The following is a 12,509-nucleotide window of genomic DNA, read 5'->3' as shown; positions in this document are numbered from 1 at the left end:
CGAATGTTTACAAGTTGATACAGCCAATAAAAGTAGTACTATGCTTACTTCGTATGGCTGTCTGCTAATTTGCTATCACAGTCAATGTTTCGTCTTTCGGGTAAAACTGTGACTTCTTTTGTCAGCATATTGATATGACTTGGACTATCGAAAAAGACATCTAAATGCTAATGTTGATGCCTTGAGCTGCTGGTCTTTGTCTAATCAAGAAAGTCCCACTGAAAATAATCCCCATGAAACATGTACTACACGATCAAGCTTTGAATGTGTTCCCTGTGTGGTCAGGAGTTGGCAGTGAGCACCAGTGAAGACAAACTGTTCCGTCAAGTGAAGGCATGGATTATGCACGGCTGGCTAAGGGAGCTGAGTTTGGAACAACCGTGCTTCCAGCAAAATTTATTTGTAGACATGAAGTGGCAGTAAGCAGCAGACTAATATACTGGGGCCACAGCTTACTTTTGCTCAAATCAGCAAGGTCATTTATGATACAAGAATTGCACGAAACCTATCCTGGTATGATGCCAATGAAGAACGGTCTTGACTTTGTTCTGGTATCCCAGTTTTTACCATGACTAAAGAAGGTTATAAAAAGCTGCCTGCAATGTATGGAGTATTGGCCACTACCTGCCACACACAGGTTCCTTCATGATGGCTGAAAACAAAGAAACACTGGTCTCCGCTGCATGTGGACTTTGCAGGTCTAGTTGAAGGGCCCATGATGTTTGTCCTAGTGAATGCGGAGATGAAATGGAGTGAGGCGGTGCCGCTTAAAAAAGAAACTACGAAAACCACCGTGGAAGTGCTTCAGAGTACCTTCGCTCGTTTTGACCTGCTTCACACAATAAGGCTGCTCGATGGATAGGAGGTGTAGCTGGCGGAACATGCCTCTCCACCGGTGAAGGGGATAGTTCTTGTTCCCTCTGCTGCGTCTGCGGCGGCACTGAACATTGGCAAAGATGGAAAATGGTTCACATAGCCAGCCAGCCGGCCTAGGTGCTTTGAGTTTGCTTTTCAGCGGTCGCCTCACCTTGTGTTGACATTGTGGGTGTTTATGTGCAAGGACACTCTAAAAGGTACCAGAGTTGCTGTCTTAGATGTTATAGCCATTAGAGGCAAGCACGTTTTCTACTGGAGATGGCAGACCCAGTCCATGTGTCATACTTTGAGTGTAAACGAGAAGAAAGGGGGTTAACCGAGGGGCCTGATTCTTATTAGTAATATCATAAGAAGCCAACAAACACTGACACCAAGGACAACATAGGGGAAATTACTTGTGCTTAATAAATGAAATAAAGAAAGGATAAATTAATGGAAATTAAAGCGGATGAAAAAACAACTTGCCGCACATGGGAACCGTACCCACAACCTTTGCATTTCGTGTGCAATGCTCTACCAATTGAGCTACCACGGCGCTGTTTCCCCTTCCACTTTCTTGGGTATTTATGTGTCCTAGTAGAACCCTGGGAGTGTTAGCCAGCGCCACCACTCACAGACCTTGGCAGCGGACGTGGAACGTCCTTTTTGCCGCAGGCGTCACGAGAACATGATCTTTTTGGGTGAAGGCAACTGGTCCATAAACCTACATATGCTACCTGAAGGCATCAATGTTGCCGGATTCGAGACCCTCGTTATGTAATAAACGAGAAGAAAGGGGGTTAACCGAGGGGCCCGATTTTTATTAGTCATATCATGAGAAGCCAACAAACACCGACACCAAGGACAACATAGGGGAAATTACTTGTGCTTAATAAATTAAATAAAGAAAGGATAAATTAATGGAAATTAAAGTGGATGAAAAAACAACTTGCCGCAGGAACCCACCAGTTGCCTTTTTATTACAAATACCTACAGCGCCCGAGTTGGGCATTATCGAAGGGGGGTTATTTACAAACATAAAGGTCAATTTTGCGAACAACGGCATCATATCATCTGTGGTATTAAAAATACAATCATCGTAATTAGTAAAGAAAGACAACATGTCCAATACTAACAACATCAGATTGTAAAATTTGTTACACAATGTATAAAACGGCACACTGGAAATATTGTCTAAAACAGATTCACGTCAAGTTCTCTATGGCAGATGAAAAATTAGGTGCAGACACTATCTCATCCGGGAGCAAATTCCACTCTGGAATTGTTCGCGGAAAGAATGAAAACTTAAATACATTAATACGACTTTGGTAGGCCCTCATTTTCTTGGAATTGTCGCGTCTCTTAGATTGATAATGAGGTGGTTTTAAATATGTGTTCTTATCGATTCCTGTGTTACCGCTGTTAATGTTGTGTAAAAGCTTTAACCTGATTATTTTTCTGCGTGTGGACAGCAACTTCCATTCTAGATTTTCCCTGATTTGCGAACCTCTAATTTTGCAGCCGTAGATGCCCGTGACGAATCTTGCAGCCCTTTTCTGAACACGCTCTAACTTATCTTCAAAAACTTTTGTGAAGGGGTCCCATGCTGCGCAAGCGTATTCTAACACCGGCCTAATATTTGTAAGATACAAAGCTTCCTTCAATGGTTTTGGCGCATACTTGAAGTTCCTCTTCAAGGTGCAAAAGGTGGCACGCTTTAGCGCTTGTTGTGTCAATGTGGAATGTCCAGTCTAATCCCGCAGTTAAAGCAACGCCCAGGTATTTGATTTCGTCATCGGCGCATTGCACTAAAACATTATTTATAGAGTATGAACTGGGCACCTTTTTCTTTTTGTTCGTAAATTTAACATGATAACACTTTGCTACGTTCAAATGCATTTTCCATTTAGCACACCACAAACCAATTTTTTTTAGATCAAACTGCAACACACTCGTATGTTTGGCACATTATACACAGGATAATACACAACACAATCATCTGCATACAGTCTGATATTTGAAACACAGCCTTCACTTAAATCATTGATAAATATGAGGTACAGCAACGGCCCACGGACCGACCCTCGAGGCACACCTGATAAAACATTAACCGTTCTCGACGTCGCACCATTCAGAACCACTTTTTGCTGCCGTTTATGCAAATAATCTTTAATCCAACCGTAAAGTGAATCGGGGAGGCCAAGAAATGATAGTTTGTGCAAAAGTAAGTCATGCGGGACTACATCAAACACCTTTCGAAAATCAATAAAAATAGCATCTATCTCTGTACTATTGTTAAAGGCGAGTGTAACGTCATGTATGAATTCAGTAAGTTGAGTGGTACAGGATAATCCCATGCGAAATCCATGCTGGGTCGGGATGAAAAAATTATGGCCATGAAGATGCTTAATAAGACTAGAGTAAATAACTTGTTCTAGTGTTTTACAACAAACAGATGTCAAAGACACCGGTCTGTAATTGCTTGCCAAATCACGACAACCACTTTTAAATATTGGAGTTACATTGGCCATTTTCCAGTCACTAGGTAACCTTTGAGAATTTATTGACTTGGTGAATAATTCAACCAAGATAGGAGCAATACTGTGGGAACAGTGCGTCATGACATGATTTGATATACCATCCGGACTATGAGCAGAATGAGGATTAATGTTGCACAACAGAGCCCTAATTCCAGCCTCATTTAAAACGATGTCATGCATTTGAGGTAATTGTTCGTGTAATTCAGGTATCGGAGTATGAAGACATGCTGTGAAGACGGAGTGAAAATATTCGTTAAAGCAGTCAGCTTTTTTTGTGTCATCAGTTAATGTATCACTTTCATGCCGGAGAGCCGGAATGCCAACACTCTTTTCTGTTACTTTTGACATATCGCCATAGCTCCATAGGATTACATCTTATTTTATCAGCTAGCGACAACAAGTATGTTATTTTTGCTGCCTTTAATTCTTGTTTCAAGTTTTTAGTTAGAGTTCTAAGCTTGTCAAATAAGTTCTGACTTGGTGCTATCTTGAATGCCTTGTATACTCCGGCCTTCTTTCTTATTGACAGACACAGTTCTTTGTTAATCCAAGGTTTATCCATTCTATGTCTAGATGATATCACTCTCGAGGGAATGTATTTAGCGACCAAAGACAGGATTTTGTCTCTGAACAGAGCCCATAATCTTTCTATGCTGTACTGACTGCTGTATTCCAGCAATACTGGCAGGAATAAGTGTAACTCTTCGTCTATGGCATGATAATTCCCCTGTTCATACACAAAAATCTTTCTAGGGTAATTCTTGCTAACCTGTAACTTCTTGCACACTATTGTTGCATTTACGACCTCATGATCACTTATTCCTGGTGCTGCCGTAACTGCTTCAACTAAACCATCATTGTTGCTAAACAACAAGTCCAACGTACTGTCCTTAGCTGAACTGTAACGCGTTGGGAAATTTACAAACTGAGCAAGTTCATTGTTACGTGTTAGTTCAATGAAGGCCAAGTGAAGTGCCGAGGCGCTCGTCGCTACAGGATAGCGGTCACGCCATACAACTTCAGGCATGTTAAAATCGCCTCCAAGTAGAATAGTTTTCGATGTTAAGACCGTCAGTGATTGTGCAAGGCTGTGAAATGGTTCTATGCTTGTTGAAGATGGTGGCCCGTAAAACGATCCCACCACAAGGCTGTTACTACTAGAAACCAATATTCTGCCCCAAATATATTCTGAAAAAACATCACAGTATAACGTATAACGGTACATTTCTGATTCTGTCATGTACAAGAATGAACACACCTCCTCCCTAGTGATTACGGTCTTTTTGATAAGCTATGTATTCGGATGGAAACACTTCACAATCCGATATGACAGGGTCGAGCCACAATTCTGTTCTGATGACAATATCTAGTTGTGAAATACGCAGAAGGCTAGAGAATATGTCTGTTTTATTCTTCAGGCTTCTACAATTGATAACGATGATGGACAGGCGATCCGCCGTGTCTCTTCTGAGCCGCAGCGGCTCACGCTTTGTTTGCTATTGAATGTACTCCCATACGGAATCTGTTGTATCATCGTAAATATATGTCTTGCCCTCATAAGTCATCTTGTTGTTCTTCAGCTTATATCTAGCTCCAGAGTTCTGTTCCTGCGCATAAGCAATCAGTTTGCTTCTACATCGCCGAACCTGCTGGGAGTAGTCTTCACTTAGCGATATTCTGCTGCCTTTCAGTTTCGAAAACGCAGAAAGAAGACACTGTTTATCCTTGAATAGTCCAAACTTCACAATAATGGGCCTTGGTTTATCGTTATTATGCTTCCCCATCCTGTGAGCTCTCTCAATTTTTGACGGTTCAACAGTAATAGCCAGTTTGACCGAGCAGACAGATATAACCTTCCGTTCTGATTCATCCCATGTTTCCTTCTTGTTCTCATCGTCTATGCCGAAAAACAGTAAATTATTCCTACGTGAACGATTTTCAAGTTCGTCCTGATTGATCAATACATTTCGCATAGCTTTTGAGAGCTGGTTATTTTGCGCTTGCACTTCTTCTCTGTCCCCCCAAGCGTAGACAAAACAGATAAATCCTCAGCTAATTTGGCAACTTTTGACATTAGATTCCCAATTTTGTCTTCGATTTGCTTGCGCTCAGTTCGCAGTGTTTCTGTTTAATTATTTTGCCTTGACCTGCTAATATCTTTGGTAACGAACGTATTGCTTCCATTAGTTCACACTCTTGCTTTTCCGACAGAGAGCCAGGGTTCTCTTCGACGTCACCAGCTAATAGTAATCTTATTCTAAACCAAAAATCTACTGCACCAGTGCAGAGACAGATACCTGCATGAACAAGCACAAACCGCCGTAACGACCAGGTGGGCTCCGGTACCGAGTTTTCATGCATGCTAGTTGGCTTATAACGGTAAAAGAGACAAACCTGAAGAAAGAGCAGCTGTGAGTGTTTTGACCACATCTCGGCACCAGAACCCAAAGGCCTTGTCTGTAGCAGGTGTTTAAATCGTCTTTCCTCTAACAGCGAGCGCCCTTGGTGACGGGTAGTGACAACTGCTATCACGCTGGGTACTGAAGATGCATCCAGATATGGCCATAACCACCCAAAAAGATCACATTCTCGTGATGCCTGTGGCAAAAAGGACGTTCCATGTCCGCCGCCAAAGTCTATGAGTGGTGGCGCCGGCTAATACTCCCAGGGTTCTACAAGGACACATAAATACCCAAGAAAGTGGATGGGGAAATGGCGCTGCAGTAGCTCAATTGGTAGAGCATCGCACGCGAAATGTGAAGGTTGTGGGTTCGGTTCCCACCTGCGGCAAGTTGTTTATTCATCCACTTTAATTTCCATTAGTTTATCCTTTCTTTATTTCATTTATTAAGCACAAGTAATTTCCCCTATGTTCTCCTTGGTGTCGGTGTTTGTTGGCTTCTTATGATCTGACATGTGCGGCACAGCAGCTGCCATGCCATAGTTGTGATAGTTGTGGCCTTGTTCCATAAAACAATTTGATCGGACTTTGCCCCATTCATTGCCTGGATTTGCATACCTTTGTGTGACCCTAACCCGTGTTTTCTTATGCCCCCTGATTTTAGTTTAGTTAGGTGACCAGACTTCGTGTTGACTTTAGTATACTGGACTGGACTGTTACTGTGGTTTGGAATAGACTTTTAGTTTTAATGCTTTTAAGTTCATTCTTCTTTATTTTTTTATATCTCTATGTGAAAAGAAGTAGCTGGCGCTAATTAGAAATGGCCACATCTAGTAAGCACCATATAATATTACAGAAAACATGATCACCATTCCTTTTTTGGCTAGACTTTGGCTAGACAGAGGACCGAGCATAGGCATGTGGCCTAACATGCGTTTCCTCTGTTTCACTTAGATTTTTTTGGTTAGCCTTGCTGGAATGCCATCACAGCAAGATAAATCAATGAACAATGCATGCCTGGCGGCCTCATCCGTATCAGCGATGCCCTGTTGCTGCCCTTCTGTGCCTCGAGTCATTACCACCTTTGTGCCATCTACCAGCGGCGCGATGTCACTGAACGCCCCTATAAATGACTATCCACAAGCCTCTGAGTTCAGTGGGCACGGAGGACCGAGTATAGGCATGTGGCCTAACACACGTTTCCTCTGCTTCACGCAGGTCAGTGATTATTACTCTGCAATTATGAGCGATTCTCGCTGTCTCTTGGTACTGCCGTGCCCACATCAGTGCATTTCTATTGTTTGTGAAGTGTTTAGTGTGTGCAAGCTCATGCTCTGCGGGAATGTTCAGTTAAATCCCAGTCTGAACACGGGAGACTCTAATGGCGTTTTTCACTGGTCGATCTGGAGCGGCCGCCGAAATCCTCGAGCGAGCGCTCGAGTTTCACAAATCCGAATCGGCCAGCGGAGCGCAAAAACGCTCCGCGGCGGATCACACAGGAAGTCTGCGTACACGTCGCACGAACCGGTTCCGAAAACCATGCCCGACTTCCGTTCTGTACGTTTCCACGGCAACCAAACTTGCCGTCCCCCGTGTGTAATTTGACCGTGGCAGCCGCATAGTCCGTCATTTCCATGTCGCGCCCGCAAGGATTGTGCATGGACAACGTGCATAGAAGGCTTCATACAGCACCTGCGTCACTTCGTAATCGCTGTCGTCCGAGCTCTCATCGCTAAACGCGAGCGCTGCAGCAGCACCGAACGCAGCCATTTTGCGAAGCAACACAATGTTGTGCGTACCAACCAGGTACCGATTCCGCTTGAAGACGGAAGTGACGTGAGCTATTTACGCCCGAATCCGCGCCTCAGCGGCGGAGCAAGTGAGAGCGATCCGGCGCGGAGCGAGTTGATCCGAAACGACCAGTGGAACGCGCGAACCCGCTCCAGATCGACCAGTGAAATTCGGATTCGTTGTCGCGGAGCAAGAAATCCTGCCAGTGAAAAACGCCATAATACGAAAGATCTACTAAGGCAGTTGCTGATTGGCCAGAATAAACTTACAGACGAGGTTGTAGCTCTTCGGGTACAACAGGCAAACATGAAAAAACTGATGTCTGATTTAACCTCCAAGTTTGCCGTCTTGGAAAGCCGTGTAGCAGGAATAGAGGGCACTGAGGAAACATTCAACACACTTCAGGCGAAAGTCGTCAGTTTGGAGGACAGAATCAGGCACTTGAGCTTGATGGTCTTTGGGTTGTCTGAAGACGCGGGTGAAACTGTGTTGGAACTAAAACAAAGTTGTCAATACATATACTGAAAAGCTTAGCATTATATGTGAATCGATTGGAAGAATTTATCGGATAGGAAAACCTGGAACGCAAAGACCACTTGTAATATCCTTCCAAAACTACGAGGAAAAACAGAAAATTATGAAAAACGCTTACAAACTTAAAGGAACTTTTGAACTTATCGGTTCAAAACGATTACTCATGCAAGACACTCCAAAAGAGAAATCTTCTTTTTCCAGAAGAGGGTTGTAGCGCCGAAAAAGACAACACATAGCAAGCGAGACGGGACAGGCATCTGGGCTAGTCTGGGCTAGTGCCAAACGCGAGAAAAAAGATGGAATGAAAATAATGTTGATAAACAATACGCTGAAAGTGGGCAGTTAAATTTACGCTTGGGATGATGCCACGTGTGCGAGGGTCAAACTGCCCCGTCGTCAGTCCAGTTCAGGCAATGGGTGACGTCAGGCTTCCAGCGATAAGGAGCTACGCCTACTGAACCTTAATGCCCATAGTATAGCAAATAAAAGTGACCAACTTGAAGCTCTAATTTTAGATTATAATCCGCATATAGTTGTAATCACCGAAACTTGGCTCAAACATGAAATACATGATGAAGACGTTTTTTTTCCGTCATATAATGTGTTCTGCAGCAACAATCAATCAAGGGGCGGTGGGTGATGTTGCTTTGTTGGTGAAGGAAGGTATCTAAGCTTTTGTTTTACCGCATCTTATTGATCCCAAAAGCGTCTCTTTAAAACTGTACTGCTGGGGCCCGTCTTTGCTTTTATTTACGGTTTACAGATCACCTGATTCACCACAAACGTATTTTCCCAACTTGGCTGATCACATGTCTAAGTACATTCACAATAAAATAATTCTTTCTGGCAATTTCAACCTGCCTGGATTGGATTGGAATTGTCCCGTTTCTGGTTCTGACCCTGGCACGCATTACATTTTTGATATTATGTTACAACATAACCTTCAACAGGTAGTTACAAAGCCCACGCGTGTCCAGGGTACTTGTGCTTCCATGCTTGACCTGGTGTTTATCACCTGAGCGATTGAAAATTTGCGTGTCTCAGTGGAAAATGGGCTCTCAGATCATTAATATGGTGTATTTTTCATGCAGCATCCAAAACCCCAACAATTCTCCACCTACAAAGCCTGTCTGTGTAAAAGACTTTTTGCGTGCCAGGGACAAAAGCGTGCTTGATTACCTTGATCTATGTCTGAGAGATCTTAAAGCAAATGATGTGTACATACGATGAGATAAGTTTAAAGAAATCTGCACGTACTGCATAAAACACTTTATTCCCAAAAGAATAAAGAAAATGCACAAAACAAATCCCTGGGTCACGCATAGGGTCTTGCATTTAAAACGAAAACCAAAGCAATTAAAACGTACACGTGTCTGCTGAAACGTTATAGCACCTGCACGACTTGCACTGTGTCAGGCTGTGAGCCATTCAAGACGTCATTACTTTGAACACATGCTGCCAAGCTTTATTCAAAACGCTTTGCAGGAGTTTTGGAGACAATTGTGCAGGAAAAACAAGCCTGTCAACTAAATTATGCACAATTACGTTCTTGTCACCGATAAAGAAATCATTGCTGAACATTTTGATACATATTTTTACAGCGTTTTTTTTTTAAATCCAACTCCCAAATACGACAAACAGCTCCATCATGTCCTCCCGAACCAAGCATTGTATCTTCTGCAGGCGTGTTATCCATGTTGTTGAATCTGAAAACAAAAGTGTCTCCTGGTCCTGACGGGATTCCAGATATGTTCTTGCAGCATTATAGTGAAATTATTTTCGAATTTCTTGTCATAATTTTCCGTGCAAGCCTATCAACGAGCAGTGTTTCTTCGGATTGTAGAGTTGCACGGATTGTGCCAATACTTGAGAAAGGCACCGCATCATCTGTTACAAATTTTCGTCCAATATCACTTACATCTTTTTCTTGCGAACTCCTTGAGCACATTGTAGCCACTTATATAACTACCTTTCTAAATGACAGACACATTTTGTCTCCATTTCAACACAGATTTAGAAAGAGAATTTCAATTTCAACAGTCACCCAACTAATATTTGTAGTTCATAGCTAAAGTGAAGCACTAAACAGGTCTGGGCAGATTGACATTATTTTTCAAGATTTTAAGAAATTGTTTGACCTTGTTCCACATACAAAACTAATATGTAAGCTTGAATCTACTGGGTTTCCTTCTTTCATAATTAATTGGCTGTCTGCTTACCTTTCTAACCGCGCACAGTTCGTCAGTATCGATTCTCATTATTCCAGCTACCTCCCAGTCACTTCTGGCATGCCACACGGAAGTGCGCTGGGACCATTACTCTTTTTGATATACATAAATGACATTGTTGATATCATTAGTGAACCAGTGCAGATTAGACTTTTTGTCGACATTGTGTATTGTTTAGTGATATTAGGTCTTCTGAAGATGATGTCATTCTTAATCCTAACCTTCAGAACATTAATTACTGGTGCAATCAATGGGACATGAAGCTCAAAGAGCCCCTCACCAGGCCCCATAGCAAATTTTGGTTATACGCTGGAAGTTGTTACGTGTTCTCTAGGGAGCGTTCTGCCGAAAAATTTTTCAAATCAGCTCATTGATAGCCGAGACAAACATATTTCAGTGCCGCGAACCCATGATTTCAGCAGGTGGGCTCCACTGTCAAGCAAGACGCTCCATCCACTCGCTCCGTCTAGCCTTCACAAGCAAAATTCCTCCCCCGCGTTCTCCCATACCAGACCTCGAGGATTACGTGACGCATACGTCACAGGCCCCGCCTTCATTCTTTCTTCTCTTCGCTTTTTTTTTTTCCTGCGCTACGTATTTATGCTGACCGCGCGGCACGCGAGCTCTTGTCTCGTGCATGCAGTGCACAATTTTGTGTGCTGTGCACAAAGAAACATGAGTAGCAGTATAATTCAGTGCTACACAAATACTGAGGCAGAACAAGCAGATCGCAGAGCATAATCCCGCGCTGGAACACGGTAGAAAATTGCATAGTTTCGGTACCCGCGCATGAGACCACACGACCGTGGGGACAAGCAGACGAAGCAGAAGTACATCTCTCTTGCTTCGGTGCGAAGTAGAACAAAAAACATGGCGACATTCCGTTTGTGTGTTTTATGCCAACACCTTTCCTTTTTTTGATGCAGATGCTGATTGTTGGATCCATTTGGGATCTATCGTCCGGCTTCGTCAGTGCGCAGCTGTGCCAGCCGCAATGCGCAATCCAGGGCGCTGAAAACTGCCAGCGGCTACTGACGGTAAACTCGCCTCCCTGTGAAGCGCCAGCACCGTTTTTGTTTGCGGTACATCAGCTGGAACTCGATGCCTTGCTGTCCGCCGCATTGAAAGCTACATCAGCAACGCGCTTTTTAAGCAACCGCTTTCCCGTGGATTTCTTCAGTGGGCATGGAAGTGCAAGGACAATGCAGACCATGCCAACACCTTTCCGTTTTTTGATGCAGATGCTGATTGTTGGATCCATTTGGGATCTATTGTCCGACTTCGTCAGTGCACAGCTGTGCCAGCCGCAATGTGCAATCCAAGGCGCTGAAAACTGCCACCGGCCACCGACGGTGAACCTGCCTCCCTGTCAAGTGCCAGCACCGTTTTTGTTTGCGGTACATCAGCCGGAACTCGACGCCTTGCTGTCCGCCACATCGAAAGCTACATCAGCAACGCGCTTTTTAAGCGACCGCTTTCCTGTGGATTTCTTCAGTGGGCATGGAAGTGCAAGGACAATGCAGACAATGCCAACATCTTTACGTTTTTTGATGCAGGTTGATCGCCCCCTTTCACTTTACTGTAGAAAGTCAAACGACCTTTGCTTACTTGTACTTCAATGCCCAAATGTTTTGTTCGCTTTATTCTGCGAGTGCGTTCACGTTGCTAAGCTGTTGTTCATGTCTGGTGATATTGAGTTAAATCCAGGGCCACCTAGGGAAGATCCCTCTGGTCAGCAATACAGCCAGCTTGTTGCCCTCATGAAATCGCTGCATGAAAAAATGGATAAAAAACATGATGAACTTATGAGTGCCCTTAACGAGCTGAAAGAGGCTCAGCAATCACTTGAGGGGCGTGTTTCCAACATAGACAGCAGGCTTCTTGCAGTTGAAACTAGGTTATCATCGGCCGAAACCACAGTTGGACAAAGCTCAGCAGCCGAAGTAGTCGCTGTTAACCAACGACTTGATGATTTTGAGGACCGTTCCCGCAGGGTTAACCTTATATTTCACGGCATTACTGACACCGGCGCGGAAACATGGGCTCAGTCAGAGGGCAAGATTGTTTCCCTTCTGAATTCCACAATGAATCTAAACCTAACTTGCAGTGACGACCGCCTGTCTTGTGCGCACCGACTCGGCAAATACGTCCCTGGGAAAT

General features: G+C 43.7%; 2 protein-coding genes across 3 annotated transcripts in view; both read right to left on the bottom strand.

Moving 5' to 3' along the window:
• The window catches only part of sp3 (phosphatidylinositide phosphatase spermathreecae), a 241,834-nt gene that overhangs the window by 92,198 nt on the left and 137,127 nt on the right, over window positions 1-12,509 (bottom strand). The window lies entirely within an intron of this gene.
• On the bottom strand, window positions 4,892-5,756 carry LOC142566194 (uncharacterized). The gene is made up of 2 exons (XM_075677041.1): window positions 5,563-5,756; window positions 4,892-5,408 (listed from the first exon to the last, which is right to left on the bottom strand). Exons 1-2 carry the CDS (start codon window positions 5,754-5,756, stop codon window positions 4,892-4,894), a joined length of 711 nt encoding a protein of 236 aa, XP_075533156.1.

This window comes from Dermacentor variabilis, unplaced genomic scaffold, assembly GCF_050947875.1.
Source record: "Dermacentor variabilis isolate Ectoservices unplaced genomic scaffold, ASM5094787v1 scaffold_12, whole genome shotgun sequence".
NCBI lineage: Eukaryota > Metazoa > Arthropoda > Arachnida > Ixodida > Ixodidae > Dermacentor > Dermacentor variabilis.
This window is presented reverse-complemented; position numbering and strand designations above follow the sequence as displayed.